The 21,250-nt window shown below is 38.1% G+C and overlaps 1 protein-coding gene across 16 annotated transcripts in view; it reads left to right on the forward strand.

Annotated features, from left to right (window-relative positions):
• The window catches only part of KIAA1109 (KIAA1109 ortholog), a 164,161-nt gene that overhangs the window by 114,018 nt on the left and 28,893 nt on the right, over nucleotides 1–21,250 (forward strand). For 12 of the 16 annotated variants that reach the window (XM_036313371.1, XM_036313370.1, XM_036313369.1 and 9 more), the window contains 14 exons: nucleotides 1,092–1,260; nucleotides 2,989–3,200; nucleotides 4,548–4,746; nucleotides 8,269–8,328; nucleotides 9,473–9,699; nucleotides 10,442–10,642; nucleotides 10,833–10,963; nucleotides 12,189–12,312; nucleotides 14,238–14,347; nucleotides 15,012–15,102; nucleotides 16,035–16,097; nucleotides 18,169–18,407; nucleotides 18,961–19,179; nucleotides 20,636–20,813. In XM_036313371.1, the coding sequence (XP_036169264.1) occupies nucleotides 1,092–1,260; nucleotides 2,989–3,200; nucleotides 4,548–4,746; nucleotides 8,269–8,328; nucleotides 9,473–9,699; nucleotides 10,442–10,642; nucleotides 10,833–10,963; nucleotides 12,189–12,312; nucleotides 14,238–14,347; nucleotides 15,012–15,102; nucleotides 16,035–16,097; nucleotides 18,169–18,407; nucleotides 18,961–19,179; nucleotides 20,636–20,813 (2,223 nt within the window). The remainder of the gene's footprint in view (nucleotides 1–1,091; nucleotides 1,261–2,988; nucleotides 3,201–4,547; nucleotides 4,747–8,268; nucleotides 8,329–9,472; nucleotides 9,700–10,441; nucleotides 10,643–10,832; nucleotides 10,964–12,188; nucleotides 12,313–14,237; nucleotides 14,348–15,011; nucleotides 15,103–16,034; nucleotides 16,098–18,168; nucleotides 18,408–18,960; nucleotides 19,180–20,635; nucleotides 20,814–21,250) is intronic. The other 4 variants (XM_036313358.1, XM_036313361.1, XM_036313366.1 and 1 more) reach the window with 4 other exon arrangements.

Genomic DNA, 21,250 nt, shown 5'->3' on the forward strand with positions numbered 1-21,250 from the left:
GGTTATAAATTCTAATGAAAATTAATTTATAAAGGTCTCTACAATTTTACCTTGGTATTTCATTGAGTATTTTGGTGGTATATTGTTATAGTTTAGTGCAAATGCAACCATGTGAAACTTAATCCAGTATCTTCACAAGTATGTGCTTATAATTTCTCTTTATTTAATTAAACATTGTTTTTATTTCAATGCTTTGTGCTAACATTGGTGAGTTCTTAAAATGTTACTAAGTTTTGCCCTAACTGGTTTGGCTCAGTGGATAGAGCCGACGCCTGCGGACTGAAGGGTCAAGGCCATGGACTCGGTTGTGGGCACATTCTCAGTATGGGGCGTGCAGGAGGCAGCTGATCGATGTTTCTCTCTCATCGATGTTTCTAGCTCTCTATCTCTGTCCCTTCCTCTCTGTAAAAAATCAATAAAATATGTTTTTTAAAAATGTTACTAAGTTTCTCAGTTGTGCTGTAATATTGGCAAGTTTTGCATACTGAAATGTTAAACATATATGTTGTAAAACATATATATATACATACACAGCAGTAAATCAGACTGTATTTTATAAAAATTAATATTCACAACTCAGAGTTTTTAGTGTTTTGTTTTTATTTTGCTAAAAATTACGTAGATTTTAACCTTTTCCCTTCTGTGATTTGAAGAACTGATTAAATGAATATCAGTCACACTTTCAAAATTGAGTTGCCTATATTAAAGAATATGTGGGAGGAATAAATGAAGAAAAATTTCTTGTCATCTTTAGGAAAACAGTTAATTTGTTCAAATAAAAACATTTTGAGAGGAGCGAGGATCTCATTATCGTAAAACATTTAATACATTGTTGTTCAGAATATGGACCTCATCCTCAATTTTGTACAAACTTTGTTTGACTTTCCATTTAGTTCTTAAATACCCATTCATATTTTATATTGATTTCAGGTGTTTGTAGTATAGTATAAGGTATATATTATTGGTGCATGAAATTGAGAAAAATATACTATAGTTGTTTTGGTGCACAATACCATTAATGATGTTAAAACTTTTAGTTTCTTTTATTAAAACACTTTCCATTATTTGATTTTATTGAACTTTTAATTTAGGTTTATGAGGAAGCTGGTTCTGATTTTCATCAAGTTGCCTATTTTAAAACAAGAATTGGATTAAGAAATGCTCTCCGAGAAGAAATCAGTGGCTCTTCAGATAGGGAAGCTGTGCTTATTACCTTGAATAGACCGATCGTGTATGCGCAGCCGGTGGCCTTTGACAGAGGTGAGAGTCAGGCAAGACTTTTTTCTTGGATTTAGAATTGTTGGGGATGACACCAGATAAAAATCACTGTAATTAACCAGTGTAAATCTAAAATGGGAGTATCCCAACAGTTTCTTGCTTATTCCCTTCAGTTTTTAAAGTCATTTTACTTGTTAAAGTTATTTGCTTTCTACATGGATTGTAATGCTGAGTTTTTTAGTTTGGGTAACTAATGTACCCATTTGGTTTGCTAATGTCTTTATTTGCTTATACTCTAAATATTGATTATGTACTGTCTAGAAGTGGAATCTGAATACGGAAAACAGTATCCTGTCCTCCAGGAACTCTCAGCCCTGTGGGAGGAGCTAAGTGGACTCATAGCAGAGTTAGAGATCCATGTTCTAGGGCAGCAGTGCTCAATCTGTGGGTCACGACCCCTTTGGGGGTCGAATGACCCTTTCACAGGGGTCGCCTAAGACCATCAGGAAACACATATATAATTACATATTGTTTTTGTGATTAATCACTATGCTTTAATTATGTTCAATTTGTAACAATGAAATTGGGGTTACCACAGCATGAGGAACTGTATTAAAGGGTCGCGGCATTAGGAAAGTTGAGAACCACTGTTCTAGGGGGTCAGGGAGTCTGTACCTTCACCTGTGCTGCTTAGAGGAGACACCAATTCTTCAGATTCAACTTGGAGTTAAGAGATCACCAGGGAGACAAGGAAACGAAAGCTTGTCTTATTTGCCTTTGCATCCAATGGTCTATAACAGTCCATGGCATATATAACAGGAACTAAATAAATATTTGCCAAATGAGAGAGAACCTGAATGAGGGAATATGAGTATAGAGGTCTAAGAAAATACAGCAGCAGATTTCCTAAAAGGAAATAATGGAAATAAGGCTGAGCAGATAGAGTGGGTCTAAATAATGCATATTGGGTAAATATGTTGGAACTGTGTTTTAAAAGTAAGAACCATTTAGCAAGCTGTTTAAGATTTAAATTGGTGGTAGGTGTTATCTGGTGATAAGATCAGTTGGTTGGAAAATTCCTTTTGGTAATGTCATGGATAACATTTTATTTTTCTAGATCCAGTGCCTGTTTTTTTCATTTCTCATCTTACCAGCCTCTCGTCAGCTTTCAACAACTCCTTAAAATACTTTCTACTCTGTGTTCCTGACTGACACTTGCTTTTTCTTTTCCTCTGGCCCTTCCTTCTTCATCTCCTCTTTAGGCTCCCTCTGTGCACTACATTCAATAAAGATTTTCCTTAGAATTCATTCTTGCTACACACTCAAATGTCTTTGACCCCTTCTCTAAAATTCATCTTTTCAATGTATACTCCTAGTATTCTACATCTCTCCTCTAGGAATTTTTAAACATTAGTAGCAGTAAGCTCTGTAGGGTCAGGGACCGTGACTGCTTTCATTTTTTCTTCCACCCCAGTGCCTGGCTTATAACAGGCATTTCACAAACAGTTTGTTGAATGAATGAATGAATGAATGAATGGACCTGGATTGTCTTCTTCCTTCTGCCATTTTTCAATTGTCTGCTTTTTGCTTCTTAGTTTCATTTGTCAAGTTGACTATATCATCTTAGATCCTTTTCAATCCTAATGCTACTATATTCTGGGAATAATTTTTAATAATTAGTGGGATTTTGCAGCTATTGGGGTTTACTTGCCATATAGCTTTAGTTTTTTTAAAGAAATTTTCTTTCTTCCCTGCCAAAATCACCAAAAGCTGTGCTGTTTTGGCTGAACTATAAGGCTGCCTATGACAACTGGAATGAACAACGAATGGCTTTACATAAGGACATTCACATGGCTACAAAGGAAGTAGTAGATATGCTCCCCGGAATCCAGCAAACCTCTGCCCAGGCCTTCGGGACACTCTTTCTGCAACTCACTGTGAATGATCTGGGGATTTGCCTGCCTATCACAAGTGCTGTACAGGTACGGAACTCAAGTTCTCATCCAACACTAAAAACCAGGCAACTCTACTACCATTTCTAGGTATACAGAGTATCAGAATAGATTTCTTAGGAGAGCAGTTTATAACTTGAGTTTAGTAAACAGCAAGTAAGATCGAACTCCTTCAACCATTATTCATTCATCTACAGTATTAAAGGCGCATCTCATGAGATTTGTGCACTCTGATGTGCCTCAGCATAGTGATGAGATCGATTCCCATCTGATAACTTTTATATATATATTTTATTGATTTTTTACAGAGAGAAAGGGAGAGGGATAGAGAGCCAGAAACATCGATGAGAGAGAAACATCGATTAGTTGCCTCCTGCACAAGCCCTACTGGGGATGTGCCCGCAACCAAGGTACATGCCCTTGACCGGAATCAAACCTGGGACCTTTCAGTCCGCAGGCCGACGCTCTATCCACTGAGCCAAACTGGTTAGGGCCCATCTGATAACTCTTAATTTTGACCTTGACCAATAAGCAACAAGAATTTTGTCTTCATAACTTTTGGGACTAATTCTTTTGGGACTAACACACATTTGCATGCACATGTGCATGAGAGAGAAAAGGTTATGAAACCCTGTCAGACCAAGAAGTTGCAATTAAACAAAAACAGAGGCCTTTATTTTACTGTTATAGTTTATCTTAAATAATCTGTAAGCAGCTGTTGAATGAATTTATTTTTTAGTAAACTCTAGGTTGCCCTAGCTGGTTTGGCTCAGTGGATAGAGCGTCGGCCTGTGGACTGAAGGTTCCCATGTTCGATTCTGGTCACGGGCACATGCTGCGTTGTGGGCTTGATCCCCAATAGGGGGCGTGCAGGAGGCAGCCAATCAATGATTCTCTCTTATCATTGATGTTTCAATCTCTCTCTCCCTCCCTTCCTCTCTGAAACCAATAAAAATATATTCAAAACAAAACAAAACAAAAACTCCGGGTTGAGGATTGACACCATGTGCTATGTTTGTGTCTCAGGAGTTGAATGGTAACCTTTAATCACATGATGTATGGACACAGGAGGGCCCCACACACCAAGGGTGATGGTCAGAATGCAAAGAACAGACTTTTCCCACACGAAAACAGTAGCTTGAAATAGAAAAGCAGATAATTAGCCTTTTGCAAATTTAGTTTAAAACAAAAAGCACATGGAAATGCATTTCACTTGAGTAATCTGATTTTTAAAGTAGGCATCTTTCTAAGCTACTTTCCAATGAAGCTTTCTGGGTTTCCCCCTTTATGGATTTTTGTTTCCAGGAATCCTATGAGAATTTCCCAATTTAAAAGTTGTCACCTTTTGTCTTGTTTCCTCTTTAACATATTTTGCAGTCCAATCACAGCGGAGACCTGGACACTGGCTCTGCCTTGGTGCTAACCATTGAAAGCACTCTCATCACTGCTTGCTCTTCTGAGTCTCTGGTTAGTAAGGGGCATTTCAAAAACTTCTGCATCCGTTTTGCTGATGGCTTTGAAACATCGTGGGATGACTGGAAGCCAGAAATCCGTGGGGATCTAGTGATGAATGCCTGTGAGTGTCTTTTATTTTCTGTATGAACTTGAGAGTTTCTAAAAATTAAAAGAGAAAACAAAAACAACCTACTGGTATGTCTTCACTTATGAAAGTAAAGGATGTTCAGATATAGGAATATTATTGGACTTTGTAAAATGAGGTCTACTTCTATTTTTAAAAGATTGGAACATTTTTGTGAAAAACTACAACTTTCAGCAGTGTTGGTGAATAACCAGGTAGCCATTCTAGTTGATGGTTTAGCATTCGAAGGTTTGCTCACTCCCCGATTTTTTCTATAATTGACTCATAAATGACCAGATAAAGCACCTTTCTTCTGTGGAGATCTTGAAAGAAAGTATAAAATCCAGTTCATCATGTAACAGAACAGTTGCAGATAACTAGGAGCAAGAAGACTGTCTTGATTAATGCCGACATGAGTAAGTCCACACATCCAGATTTGTGGGATACAGAGCATAAATGATGTGATTCCTTCGATTGCATAACATTCAAGGTTGGGAATAACTAAAGCTATGTGTATATGCTATTTTGAAGGTTAGGGGTTTATTTTATCCATTTTAATATTTTAAATATTATAACCATCTTAAAGCATCATTAATCTGAATAAAGAAGGTAAATTATATTTGAAGAATGAAAGGTTGTGAACTAAAACTCCTCAGCCAATCTTGGATATCAAAATTAATGCTTGATTATTTCTCAGAAGGTGGTATGCCATTGTTTATGCAGTTTTCCCCCTCTGCAGTGGGAGAAAATCTTCTGTCCAGTTCTGGTTTTTTTTTGTTTATGACTTTGTAGTTTTTTACTAATAGTAAGTATACTTACATAAACTAACGTAATATTTTTTTTTTTAAAGAGTTGAGTATAGGGAAGAGAAATAAGAACAGTAGGAGTATGCTATTAAGTGGTTCTCAACCTTCCTAATGCCGCAACCCTTTAATACAGTTCCTCATGTTGTGGTGACCCCCAACCATAAAATTATTTTCTTTGCTACTTCATAACTGCAATTTTGCTTCTGTTATGAATCGTAATGTAAATAAATATCTGATATGCTATATGTGTTTTCCGATGGTCGCGACCCACAGGTTGAGAACTGCTGCCTTAGGATATCTTTTTTTTAAAAAAAATTTTTTATTGATTTCAGAGAGAGAGAGAGAGAGAGAGAGAGAGAGAGAGAGAGAGAGAGAGAGAGAGAAAGAAATATCAGTGATCAGGGAGAATCATTGATTGGCTGCCTCCTGCACGCCAGCTACTGAGGATCAAGCCCGAAACCTGGGCATGTGCCCTGACCTGGTATTGAATCATGACTTCCTGGTTCATAGGTCGACACTCAACCACTGAGCCATGCTGGTTGGGCAGCTTTACAGATCATTTTAAAATTCTTCCCTGGACCCTGGCCGGTTTGGCTCAGTGGATAGAGCGTTGGCCTGGGGACTGAAGGGTCCCGAGTTCGATTCCAGTCAAGGGCATGTACCTTGGTTGCGGGCATATCCCCAGTGGGCAGTGTGCAGGAGGCAGCTCATCGTTGTTTCTCATCGATGTTTCTGGCTCTCTATCCCTCTCCCTTTCTCTCTGTAGAAAATCAATAAAATATATTAAAAAAAAATAAAATTCTGCCCTGGAAAAAAAATGATCCAATTAATTTCCTCTGTAGGTGATAATGTTTTTTGTTGTTTTTTTTTCTGGGGGGCGAGCGGGGGGGAGAATGTAGTAAAATTAGAATGGCTAATCTAATTTTTAGAATGCAGGAAGAGTTCAAAGGACCACGTAAGTAGATAGTAAAGGTTAGACTCTTTTCATAAACATGAACTTAGAAAATTACATAAATCATGAAGTTTGAAAAACTCCAAGCTCTCTGTTAACACCTGGGGAGCATTCGCTCATGAGAGTTGAAATTGTCATTTTGGGTTGAGAATAGTGGTTGGTCCAACCTGGCACTTTGTCTCTGCCGCAAAGACCACAGGAACCCTGGGTAAGAGCCTAGTTGATTTCCTGCTCTTCACTTTCAGGATTCAGATCTGCTCCTAAACATCTTCATATTCCATATTAATTCATCATGGCTCTGTATTCTATAAATTTAAATAATCTTTTTTTAAAACTTAATTTTAAAGATTCTCTCCATTTCTTGGAAGTGGAAATTTCTAAAGTTTTTTTTACTCCTCCCCCTTTTTTAAATCCTCACCTGAGGGTATTTTTTTTCCCATTGATTTTTAGAGAGAGTGGGAGGGAGGTAAGGAGGGGGGGGAGAGAGAGAAAGAGGAAGAAACATTGATGTGAGAGAGACACATTGATTGGTTGCCTCCTACATGTGCCCTGACCTGGGATGGGAACAAACCTGCAACCAAGGTGTGTGCCTTTGACTGGGAATCGAACCCACAATCCTTGGGTCTGAGGACTGACGCTCTAACCATTGAGCTGCTGACCCCCCCTTTTTTTTTTTTACTTACTAGTTTTTGCTTTCACTTGGCCTCTTATGTTAGTCAAATTTTAAAGGGTTTCCTTTTCATTCTGGCATTCTTAGATTTGAAAGGGTAATCTAGGTTTCTTTTGCTCTGAATTATGACCTTGACTATAAAGGTGCATTGGGTGATCTTTTACCCCGAAACAAGATCTAATTATTTATTGTTTTATAATTATGTGTGAGGCACAGGACCGTATGGTTGAAAAATGTAAATTAGATTTTAAAGTCCTTGGCGCTATCTTAAAAATGAAAACTACATAATAAAAAAATTGTCACTTAACAAATAGACCCTTTCTCCCAAAATAAGTTTTCTTACAACTCAGATTTGGGTAACATTTGAATACCTGTTTAAGATACAGAGTGAATCTCAAAGGACATTTCATTTAAAATGGATGTATATACTGTTCGGTTTAGATTGAAATTTGGTTTCCATTAAGGCTTACTGTAAAATGATTTTGATTCTGTCTTTAGACTTTACTTTGTTTAAAAGTTGTTTCAAGGATGGTATGTCCCGTACTGTTTAAAATTGTGATTTAGTTAATCTCATTTTTGAAGCTGACATTATCAATTAACGCTAAGTGGTAGTAAATGTTTCAGAGTTCAAGTCAGATATGTTCTAGGGTAGGTCTATTACCTTATGAGTTTGACATCATAAGGAAAAGACAAGACTGATAAATCATGTCTGTGACCTAAAGTAACCTTAGTTGTCATTTTTTAAACCATTTGCATTCTTAAAGTGCCATTCACTCCTGATGGCACAGATTGTCATAGCACCCAGAAACTAGAGCATCCGAGTCTGCCAGGTGTTGTCACTCAGATAAGGAAATCACACACAACTGCAGCTGAGTTCTTAAAATTATAGAATAAAATACTTTGAGATATGAAGTAGATACTACACGTCATTTGAGGCAGCCTTTTCATTCTATAGATTAGAAATGGAAACCTAGAGAAGCCGGTGATTCTATTCATATGTAGGTGATGCTCTTTGGGTGAAAAATTGCAATACGAAATTTTATCACAAACTTAATTTCGTTGCAAACCATTTTGGGGTGCTCTTTGTGCAGGTGTGGTTCCTGATGGCACCTATGAAGTGTGTTCCCGGACTACAGGACAGGCAGCTGCTGGTAGGTTCATATTTGGAATTACTTTTACTACATGTGTCAGGGAGAATCCTGCCTTTATCTGTATGTACTTTCAACCTTTATATTAATAGTGAGAGTATCTTTTAACCAAACTTATTCTGGTCAAGGGGACACTTTGGAGAAAGAGGGAACCGAAAACCCTGGGAAACCAGATAGGAGGTAATTACAGAAGGAATTAGCTGTCTTAACTAAGATGATAGCATGTGTAAATTTTTATTATTTTGCTTGGTATAAATTAGGGTAAGCTAAAGGGAGATATCTATTGAAGTGCTCTTAACTGTTGAGAGGGTGGGAGCTGTTGAGGTCAGTAGATTTCTTTCCTTCCTTACTGTTCCTCTTGTCCTCCCCAAGCCTAGCCTCAGTGCTCATCCTGAGTGATTGTCCTAGAGAGCAGCAAGGTGATGGGCCCCACTGACAGAGGACTGACAGGTCAGGACATTTCCAGAGTAATGTTAGAGAAGGAAAGGGGATGACTGAGGTGAACATACGTGTGGAGAGAAAGGTCACACTAAGGTCTTTGTTAGGGCTGTTTGTGTCAACAAGCCACTCAAGCTAATTTAACCCGAAGGGGGACCAATTAGCAGGATATTTGCAGACCGTAGTTAAACTTGGGACTGGCTGTCTGGTGAAGAGAAGGAGCCAGATCAGTTGAGGGACGCTGGGAACAAGATCCATGTCAGCAGGACTCCAGCTCTCGTCTTCTCCACGGGCACTTTGTTTTCTCACTGAGGACCCTTCTGATGTGGCGGGAAGCGAGGCTGCTGGCAGCTCAGGAGCCGGGGCCCTCATCACCAGGGAAGACCAGTCTCACTAATCTGGGGGAGGGTTCTTATTTTTCCAACACTGACCCTCACCCAGTCTAATCATCTAATTAATTCTGGCTACTGAGGGAGGGCCATGCCAGTTCTCACTCTAGCGTGTGAAGTGGAGAGGGGGAATCCACAGTCCCCAGGAGCGGGTGCTGCACCAAGGAGACATATGCACACTTTACGGTTGGGGACTCAGTGCCATGGGCCGTGTTCTGACAGACATTGGTGTTACATAGGCCATCATCCACTTTATTCCTGAAATATTTAAATAGCTACACTCAAGACTGCCCAGAAATGTCACTTCTGTATTCCCACAGAGAGCAGTAGTGCTGGGACCTGGACACTGAATGTGCTGTGGAAAATGTGTGGCATCGATGTGCATATGGACCCGAACATTGGCAAAAGGCTGAACGCTCTGGGCAACACTCTGACCACACTGACTGGGGAGGAGGTCATAGACGACATGGCTGATCTGAACTCCATGAACATCGGTGACCTGTCGGACGAGGACGAAGTGGACACTATGTCTCCCACTGTCCACACTGTACGTACATTCACTGCGGGACGTTGCCCAACTGGCTCTTACCTTGAGATGGGCTATTACTAACTCAGTGTTACTTATTATATTGTGATTGCTAATTGTGCAGGAAGCAAGGGACTGGTGGTTCCTGTGTCTACATTTCATAACATTGTTTTTAATGTCATAATAATGTCTTTTAATTGATTCCTTGTTCCATAATAATGTCTGTCAACCAACTTGTGCCTTAACCGACAGGTGACATACTAACATTAAAAGTGCAGCGGATCCGTAGTGACAAAATGTAAATTAGTGGTTTCTTCAAGCTGGGAGCCTCAGGGGGCTCCTGAGGGGACTGGAAGAGACTGCTGATGGTTACAAGGTTCCGTATGGGGGTAGTGAAAATATTCTGATAGATTGTGGTGATGAGCATAACTTTGTAAATATGCTAAACACCACTGAATTGTACAATTGAAATGGGTGTATTTTATGCATGTAAATGATAGCTAACTAAAGATGTTAAAAAATGAAGCTCAAAAGCAAAGTATATACATGCACACAAAATATATATAACTAGAAATATGTATTTCTATCTCTACTGTACATTTTATAGTATCAAATTATTTGATAGTTAAAAAGAAAGTTTCTGCTTTCATTCTGGTATTGATTAAAATATCTTTCAACTATCTTTTAACCATTGTATCATGAAATACTTTTGTTCTTGGAAAGACATTTTTTTTAAAAATTGATGTTACTGTTTATTGTTTAGAGTTCAGATGGAAGTTCAGTAAGTGGAGATGGCCACAAGCTCACCTTTGGGCAGCGACTTGTAAACCACCTGCTAGGCCTGACGCCCCCACACCAGCGCTATTCTGTTCCTGCAGAGTATTTGTGTGAGCCAGAGCAGGGGGGCTCCCCACAGTCAGGCCAGGCCCATTTGAAAGTGTGCAGAGCTCACTCATGGGGAAATGTAGGTGGTAACTAAATAGATTTCTGTGAAAATGAAGGGATATCAATCACTGGAGAATTCCAATCATCATACTTAATATAGATGCCTTTGATTTTTGCATGCTTCTTTGATTTGTGTCATTTTTGTGTTAGTATAGATTTGCTGTGTGACCACAGGGTGGTACTAACATTTGTGCTTTGATTTTTTTCAGGAAGCTGTCGAATATCGAAGACAAGGAGCATCTTGTAGCCAGCCGGGAGATCTGAGAGGCAGAAAAATGATGAAGCGAATAGTGGATATCAGAGAGCTGAATGAACAAGCCAAAGTCATAGACGATCTTAAGTATGTACCATGCTTTTTCACTTAATGCAGTCCTCCCTGATGATAGAATCATCAGGTTTTAAATGTGGAGAGAGATTGTGTGGACCAGTACAACTCTTTTAGTTTATAAATGAGATGAGCAAGGCCAGGGAAGTGTGGCAGTTTGCCTGACATCCTGCATCCATTAGTGATCAAGTTAGGCCTGAAATCCTTGTCTGGTGCTCTTCTCGGGTCCACATTTCTGAGCAGTTTATGACTTACTTCATATCACATATATGTATCTCTACATGTACATGTACACTTACACGTATCTTCACATGCCTATTTAAATATATGCATTAGTATTTCAGAAATTCAGATTTTTGAAAGGGGAAACAAATTGAGCATTTGACATGTTAATCTCAGTTTAATCTCCACTGCATTTCTTGAGGTTAGATGGCATTATCTAAACTTTCTAGTTGAGAAAGCAGGTTAGGGGGAGATAAGCATTAGAATTTGAACTTGTTTGGTCTGAACTCAAAAGTGCATGCTTGTTTTGCCTGCCTGCATTAGTGTTTCTCTAGGTCTGAGGTGGGTGTGGGGTAAGTCATGGTAGTAATTTATTTTCTGTAGCTGTGGCCTGCTGGATGGTACTAATACTTTTTCTATAAGACTTTTCTTCTTGGAAAACATTGAAATTTTTGTTTTCCCAGAGGTGATATTCATGCCTCATCTTTTCTAATCTTTGTACACCTGTAGCTGTGTTGTTGTTGTTTTTGCATTGAAGGACTTTATACAAACGTATGTATTTTTGTACAGTGAAAGGTATTACCTAAGAACTTGTATGCCAGTTAGTTATGATACAGTGATTCACATTTTCCTGTTGACTCACATTATAGTTTGAGTTTTGTTCTCGGGGAGAAAATGGCTTGAAGCAAATACATACTTCCTCTCCTAAAATCTTACTTAAGGCTTAAATTATAGGTAGAATTTTACATACAGGCATTCTTCTGCAGAGTGGATCCACAGCTTTCGTAAGATGGTCAAAGAGACTCTCAATACAGAAATGAGTAAGACCATTTCCTAACACATTGGATGAACTTTGTTACAGTTTGCTTGGTATGAGTGTTAACTTAATGGGGGATTTTGACTTGTTCATACACAATCTTTGATATTCTGAAAAGTGAAAGAATGAAAAAGGAGTAAGTGAAAATCATCTTACTTTGTAACTTCTTTATATTCATTGCCATATTTCTTTTGCATCCAGAAAATTAGGTGCAAGTGAAGGAACCATAAACCAAGAAATTCAACGTTATCAACAATTAGAATCTGTTGCTGTGAATGACATTCGAAGAGATGTTCGTAAAAAGTTACGGAGGTCCAGTATGCGAGTGAGTCAGAATTTACCAAGAATTTTATTAAAGTAGACATTTTCTTTTTAGTTTAGGAGACTTTCTGATGAGACTTTTATTGTTCTCTTTCTTCCTCCATTGCTGGTTTGTACACCTTCCAACTACTCTGTAGCAGGCACTGTTTTAGCACTTCATGTTTAACAACCCATTACGTCCTTACAACCACCCTATGAGGAGCTTGTAGCATTTTCCCCATTTTAAAGATGAGGAAACTGAGATAGAGAGAGGTCAAGTAATTGACCAAGGTTATACACTGGCAGTTCCCATGGAGTAAGAATCAAACCCAACAGTGGGACTCTGCAGTCTGTACCCTTAGTCACCATATTCTGTCTGCCTTTCATGAAGTCAACTTTCTCTTTAGTCTCCACTTCAAATGTGAAGTCTTTGAGATGTCCATTCTACCCCATCTCATTCCCCACAGCTGACTTTATCATTTGCTTGTATAGTTGCCTTTATTAGAGTTTGAGTTGCTTAAAGAACAAGTTATTTATCTTTGAATCCACTACTTACATTTTCTGGGATTTAGTTCAATTGCTGAATAACTGAAACAAATATATAGATATGCTATACACATATAACAGGAAGTAATTCTAAAACTTATTCAAATGGAGGTAGGTTGCTTTGGGTCAAGGTGGTCTGGTTAATGGAAAATTTACTTTTTAAAAAAAGATAAATGGGTTCTTAACCATTTTTTTTTTTTAATGAATAGCGGAACCCTTTTTTTTTTTTTTTTTTTTTTACCAGAATAAGGTTTTGGATGGCACCCACTACATACAAAGAGATCAAATCACAGTTGCTGAATCAGAGGAAGGGGGAAAGGCACAAAGATCCATCATTTATTGGCTTGAACTTTCTTTCCTTGTTCAACCCCTGGGTCCCAGGCAACCTAGTTTGAATACTGTTCTAAATTATTGACTTAAATTAAAGATAAAATCCAGTTTGAGTTTTATTCATCACTGGCTTCTGTTACTAATAAATGGGTAGTGAAAATCTATAATGCATAATTCTGTATTTAAAAATTTTGCTGCTATGTACCTAATAATCATACAATACAGTGGGGCCTTGACTTACGAGTGTCCCGACTAACGAGTTTTTCGAGATACGAGCTGTCTCTCGGCCAATTTTTTGCTTTGAGTTGCGAGCTAAAATTCGGGTTACAAGCCAGCTTCAGATACCCCACCACTAGTTGGCGCAGCGAATGTCACAGTGATTTGACATACAAGTAATTTGAGTTATGAGCTCCGTCACGGAATGAATTAACCTCGTAAGTCAAGGCCCCACTGTATAATTAAAATATGCTTGCGTAGTATTTATAAGGTAGCTTATACTTGGTAATTGAAAATTAAACTAGGTAGAGAGGATTAAGGAAATGAATGAAACATGTGAACACCTGTCTCCCTTAGCATTTCCCCCTCACTTCCCAGCAAGTCCTCTTGCATTACCCATCGCTGTATAGGAATCCTTTTCATATCTAGCCCCTGTCACTCATTGGGAGAAGAGGGATTTGGAGGCCAGGAGAGTGCCAAATCACCACTTCCTTTCCTTTGCCATAGTGTCGCAGGAGCCCTTGGGTGGTACTTGAGATGAATGGTGTTCTTTTCCTCTTTCCTTGTAATCCTCATTTCCTTTTTTCTTTCCTTTTTAATTGTTTCCTTTCTTCTCACTCTGTTTCTGTACCCCTTACCCCCTCTCCCAATTGTTTTCTTTTTTCTCTCAGGCCAGCTGGAGCTAATATTTCGTAGCTCTCCTAGGGGACATGAATACCAAAGTAGCTGCCTCATGCTCTGCTTTGATTCATCTACATTGTTAAGTGGCATTTAAAGTCACTTGCCATTGACCTGGGGATACAGCTTACTGGTTTATAGTAGTTTACAGCCACCCTTTTTTCTCTCTCATTTCATTAGGCTGCTTCCCTGAAGGATAAGTGGGGGTTGGGTTACAAACCGAGTTACAACCGATCAAAGACCATTTCGGCTTCTGGAAGACCACCTCTTAAGCGAATGGAAAGGGCAAGGTAATGTCTATTCCGGCCAACAAACCAAGTGGTAACTTCTGACTCCTTTGCCAAGGTCCATTATTTATCTGCTGTGTTCTAATTGTGGGAATTACAAAATTATGATAGCAAAACTGGACGTAATTAGTCAAATACCGGTAATACTGGATACTGTCAAACTAAGAAGTTTATTTAAGGAATTTCCTTATCACATTTGTGCCACAACCATGGTGTGCTTTCCAGGAATGAAGTACATTGCTTTTTAGACAAGTATACATATAAACTTACAGACTATCAAAAGAAGTGAAAATGTGCCCATTAGTAGCTGCTGCTCTAAGTTTGTCATTTTAGAAAATGTTTGAGTTCACACACATTTAGCATGTGAAAGAATGGAAAATTTTACATATTGAAGAAAAATACTGTTTTACTAGTAAATGAGCACTATAAAGTAAAAATTTTAAATTCTTTTCTGTATGGTTTAGTTTTAGAAAATTTGTGACAACAAAACATAGACTTTTTTATGGGATGCTAAAGGTTAAGAAATGCAATACCAAAAGTTGAATCCTTGAGTAAGGTAAATATTTAGAAATAGAACATAACGTTATTAATAAGACTTTTATAAATCCAGTTATTTTAAAAAACACACAGAATGTTAATGTTTTATAACTTTCTATTTCACTTGCAGTTCTCGAGTAGGAGAGACTGAGGAGCTTCCAGAAATCCGTGTGGATGCAGCATCTCCTGGGCCCAGAGTAACGTTCAATATCCAAGACACAGTAAGAGAGGAATTCCTGATTAGATACACAGTGCTGATAATTACAAAACTATAGTAGCCAGACAATTTTAAAGTGCTGATTCCTACCTATGACTGTTGAAGCGTCTGTACATTACCAAACAGCAGGGCACTGCCCGGGTGCAGTGTTTTGTATGTAGAATAAAGATCCCAGCTGCTTGCTCTTAGGTAGAAATGTTGAATAGTTTTTCTTTCAAACTAGGTCTTATTCACAAATGAAAATGTGGAATGTTTATAGTTTATGTATTTTATTATTTATATATTTAAGTGTATATCTAAAATAATAAAAGCCTAAGCAACCATCGCAACCTAATGGACAACCGAACAGGCTGTGTGGGGCGACTAGGCCGGCAGGGGGGTTAGTGAGGGATGACCAAACGACTGAGCAGCAGGCTGCATGGGGTGGCCAGGCCAGCAGGGGGGTTAATGAGGGGCGACCAAACAACCCAACAGCTGGCTGCGTGGGGCGACCAGGCCTACAGGGGTGCAGTTGGGGGTGACTAGGCCGGCGGGGGTGGAGGGGCAGTTGGGGGAGATCAGGCAGGCAGGCAGGCAGGCAGGTGAGCAATTAGGAGCCAGTGGTCCCAGAATGTGAGAGGGATGTCCAACTGCCGGTTAGGCCCGATCCTGAGGACAGAAATTGGCAGTTGGACATCCCCTGAGGGGTCCTGGATTGGAGAGGGTACAGGCTGGGCTGAGGGGGAACTCCCCCCACCCCCTTGCACAAATTTTGTGCACCCGGCCTCTAGTAGAGAGATAATATCAGAAACCAGAAATGAAAAAGTCAGCTTCAAAGTAATATTCTAATTTCATAGCATATTAAAAATGTTTGTTTTGTTTTTTGTATATTTGTTTACTTTTAAACCATTGTTTTTTATTTTGCGTGAGTTTTTATACATTTCTTATTATTTTAAGTTGAAAAAAACAGTATGGGGAAGCACACCGAAGTCCAGCCCTCCTGGGGAAGGGTATTTTCAGGTACTTCTTAAGAACAACATAAATTCTGCTTTAAATGAATTAACCACCTGAAAATCTGCTTTCAAAATTCCTTCCTCTCATTCCATACTAAACTCAGACATCAGAAATATTTTACATAAAGGTTTAAGATTGTTTAAGTTAATAAGCTCTTGCATAAATATATTTTAGTTTTATACTTTATAGTTTAACATTGATTATTTAATCTTCAAAATTAAAAGGCTAAATCAACTTACCGAATCAACTCAACCAAATTGTAAACCAAAAAATGCAATTTTATTACCGTTATTTACTAATCCCCAAGTGAATCTCCTTTTCCCACATTAAACTACAAAATGAATATTTTCTTTAAAAAAGATAGTTAACTATTTCTAACTAAAATCAAATTTATCTTAGAAAAACAAATTAATCAATCAATGTTACTTCTTTTGAGTCATTGCTATAAAAAATGTATACAAACAATCTAGAAAATTATTCTTATGCTCAAAACAGTTTGGAAAATGTATGATGTGGTCATAATTTATAAGTCAAATTAATATTTTTTTAAAATTAAATCTTTATTGTTCAGATTATCACAGTTGTTCCTCTTTTTTTCCCCCATAGCTCCCCTTTATGAGCCAGATATTTTACCTAAATATGCCATAAAAGTAAAACTGAATTTAAAAAATGTGCCTACATACCCGTTATATGAACCTTTGTTTAGAAATTTCCATCAAGTTACTTTAAAAAACTGGCACTTAGCCCACATATATTTTGTTTCCCTTTCCTGACCTTTTATACTAGGTTTCAATATATATCCCATAGTTCCACTGAATTTAGTTAAACTGAATTTTGGTTTATAACTACTAGATTGTAATATAGTGAGCTTGGTAAGCATGTCCTTTTCCTAAAAATGATCTTGGAAATAAATCATTTACAGTGAATTTAATGGAATCTACTAATTAAGTTGATATTTTTTCCTGCCCAACATTTTAAAATGGATATAATTGACATATGACATATTAGCTGTAGGTGTACAGTCTAATGATTTAACATATGTATATATGGGGAAATGATTGAGTCTTAAATAAATTAATATTTGAATTGATTCAAGTCCTATTTTTAAATAGCAGTGTATGCTGTTTATAAAAAATAGTATATACAATTACAAATTACAAAATAGATCATTAGGCATGGTTGAATAGAAAATAAATATAAAACAAAGGGATATTTATCCATATAAATTTTTACTGTAGTTAAAAAAATTTTAAAGTATTTAATGATAAAATCTGAATTTATATATTTAATCAATAGCATATATATAGTAAAGAGTGAACAAAAGCTGAATTCTGTAAATGTTTAGAATTATGAAATAGGTACTTTGAATTTCACTAGGTATCTAATATAGTAGCAGCAATAAATTGCTCAAATCTTGCACATTACACGTGATAGAGGCTTATCAATTCTCAAAGGATAGTCAAGCAACTCTCCAAATTGGGAATTGAAGTAAGTCATAGGAGGTTTTGCTGTTTCTTTGACCTACTTAAATGCAATGGCCACAAGGTGCAGTCTTCAATTAGTGACAGGGTATCTAGTCACCCTAATATATAATAGCAATATTAAGTTTAACTGATTAATGTGTTTATTTCTGAAGCTATTTGTTTTTGTCAACCATTTGGGCCTCATTTGTACAGGATGTACCCAGCATAAACCCCTACAAGGGATTTAACTACATGAGAACGCATCTCTGCCATCACTACTGCCCTCTTGCCCTATGATTATGGCTGATCATTGCTTCCTTGTCTCCACAGCATGTTTAACTTTCGCTTCGTACTAATTAATATGATGATATATGTATATCTGAGTGAAGTTTCACTCTAGTATGTCAGTGGTGTGACTTTCTGTGGTTTGATCTTACGCTTCCTTCCTTGCTGCACCATTTCATAAGATCATACATCTGACCTTTCTTTCCATTCACAGTGAGGAAATTTGACTCTGAGACTATTTTTAAATGCTTACACGTGTCTTTTTCTTTTTTAATCGAGAAGAGATTCATAATGTGAACCTGATTCATGTTTCCTCTTTTTACAATCAGTTTCCAGAGGAGACAGAACTGGACCTTTTGTCAGTCGCCGTCGATGGTCCCTCCCATTACTCATCCGCCAGTGAAGGGTCCCATTCCGTGTTCAGTTCTCCCAAAACTCCAGGTGTTACTTTCCAATCTGAAGACAGCCGACGGGATGACAGTTTGTCTTCTACAAGCGAAGATTCCGAGAAGGATGAAAAGGACGAAGAGCATGAGAGAGAAAGGTTTTATATTTATAGGAAACCCTCGTGAGTAGCCTTTTTGTGTTAAGATCCTTGGGTAGCATTTCTGAATTTAGGACCGAGCTTAAAGCATTATATATAACTGTTTACTTTCACAGAAAAACATATTAATGTGCCTATCGGAGTCAGACTAAGAGACATGACCATGGTTTACTAATGTAGTTTAGCTCTGTATGGAATTTTTTTCTTTTCCTATACTTCTGCCTTTTAATAAAATCTGAGAAGATTTGCAAAATTCCATCTCCTCCCAAATGTAGAGTGTGGTGCACTCACTCATATTTTGCCTCCTCCACACCAGTGATTGTGCCTGTGCCCTCGGAACCCAGCACACAACCGGGCACATAGTAATAGCTCTCAGAACATAATTGTTGAATAAAATGTGACTGGGATACACTTAAGAAAAACTTCAGTTAGTATGAGCTGTTTGAGTATTTTGTGTGAATTTATAAACTATCAGTATAATTTATATGCAGGCCGTTGTTCACATTGCATGTAGAAGAGTAGTTTGTTAAAAACTCTTCCCACTTCACTGCAGTGTGATGATCAGTTGTTCTTTCAGCAGACATACGTCTCGTAAAAAAGCCACAGGCTTTGCTGCTGTTCACCAACTGTTCACAGAGCGTTGGCCCACAGCTCCCGTCAACCGGAGTCTCAATGGCACAGCTACTGAGAGAAATATCGACTTTGAACTTGACATACGGGTTGAAATTGATAGTGGAAAATGTGTGCTTCACCCAACCACCCTCCTACAAGAACATGATGATATAAGCTTGAGGAGGTAAGAAACTGATCAGACGAGGGTACATGTAATTTCATTTGTTAGAAATACTATTTATCCCATATAATAAAAGCCCAGCAGCCTAATGGCAGAACGACCGGTCGACCAGTCACTGTGATGCGCACTAACCACCAGGGGCAGATGCTCAACATAGGAGTTGCCCCCCGGTGGTCAGTGCACTCCCACAGTGGGAGCGCTGCTCAGCTGACTGGGATGAGTGGTTGCAGGAGGAGCTGCTCAGAGGGCGGGTCCACAGCCACTCAGCTGACCCGGATGAGTGGCGTTCCCACAGTGGGCCGATCCCCACAGGCCACGCCCCCCCAACAGTGCATGAATCCTGTGCACCAAGCCTCTAGTGTAGTATAAACAAACTCCCCCACCCCCACAATCCAAAATGCAGATTGAAATTGATTTAATCATACTTAAGAGGTGTGAATGGTTATTTGTATAGTACACTATTTCTTTAGTCAAGTGTATAATATTATTTGGCAACTAGAAATGGATGTCTGATTTAGATTCTAGAAAATTCTTTAGTTAAAATAGTTATATCTTTGAAATTCTCCTTTAAACAAGTTTGAATTTCTTGGTTGGTCTCTCTCCTTGTATTGGGCATGCTTGTACTTTAGAGAGCAGTGTAGTACTCAGGAATGTTTGGTTATTGAGAGTTTTGATGAAGTCATAAAGATGTAAGAAAGACTGGATTACATAGAAGCACGAAGGGCTTCTATGTGCTGGGATGCTGTCCAGGGTATAACTGCAGCTTTACCATTGGTGTCATTCAATGAGTAAATGGTGCTATAAACAGGCTTGATGTTAGATTATTTTTTCTTTGATATTTTGTTTTGCTTTTCTTTCCTAATCTAACAGAGAATTATAAGAAGATAATGATTGTGTGGGTGGGAAATTAGATAGCACCAGAGGGCGGATGCTGACAGTCCTTGAAGCTGAGAGAAGGATGGTGGATTCATTATACCATCTGTTTACTTTTCTTATGTTTGAAATGTTCCATAATAAGAGGTCTTTAAATGGTCTATTTACTTAAGGAGGCTTTTATAAAATTACAAGATACAAAGTTAAGTTCTTACAAAAGTAGTAGTGATGATAAAAGGTGACTTTATTTATTTTGGGTTGAACCACAATAACTTGCTGGTATTCCACTGGTTTTACCTCTGTAAAAGGCAATTTCATTTGGTTCAACCTACTGTGTTCATGTGACAGTCACAACCTTAGGTGAAAGTAAAGGTAACGGTGCTGTGTATTAGGGATCATAGAGCAGAAACATTACTGTGCAAGGCATTAGCTGCTGTAGCTGGAGACACTGAGCAGCTTTACTTTCTCAGCTTCATTAATGAGGGATGACATTCCATTTACTGTATAAACAAGAGTTTGATTTTAAACAAAAGGAAAGGAGAGAAATGTCATTTTTTTAAAAAAGATAAACATTTTTTGTTTATAGAAGTTATGATAGAAGTTCCAGGAGTTTAGATCAAGATTCTCCTTCAAAAAAGAAGTTTCAAACTAATTATGCTTCTACCACCCATTTAATGACTGGCAAGAAAGTCCCATCATCGCTGCAGACAAAGCCGAGTGATTTGGAAACAACAGTCTTTTACATCCCTGGAGTCGATGTAAAGGTACAAACCTCATGTCTAGGGTGTGGGATGAGGTTATTAGTACCTGTGTTTATTTTCTACCAGACATGCACTTCCTTCACCAGTTATATGAAGCTGAGCTCTTCCAAGATTTTTCTCTAGCCTGTGAACATCTGAAGTGCAGGCTGTCACTTCCTTTAGACAGATTTCACCACAAAAGTTGGGCAGAAAGAAGTTAATTTTATTTTCCATACATTGATATTCATAACATGTTTGCTAAGGCTTGCCTAGTGCAACTTTATTAAACAACTGTTTTTTAGATTCTAGAATCACAGAATCCTATAATGTTAAGCTAGAAATAAGTTAAAATATTATCTGGGGTGGCCTTTTTAGTTTTGAAAATGGAAGAAAGCTAAAAAGTGTCATGGTCACAGAGCTAACTTGTAAACACGGGACCTGGGTCTTCTGACTCCTGGGCC

This window comes from Myotis myotis, unplaced genomic scaffold (genome assembly GCF_014108235.1).
Source record: "Myotis myotis isolate mMyoMyo1 unplaced genomic scaffold, mMyoMyo1.p scaffold_m19_p_6, whole genome shotgun sequence".
In the NCBI taxonomy this organism is placed as follows: domain Eukaryota; kingdom Metazoa; phylum Chordata; class Mammalia; order Chiroptera; family Vespertilionidae; genus Myotis; species Myotis myotis.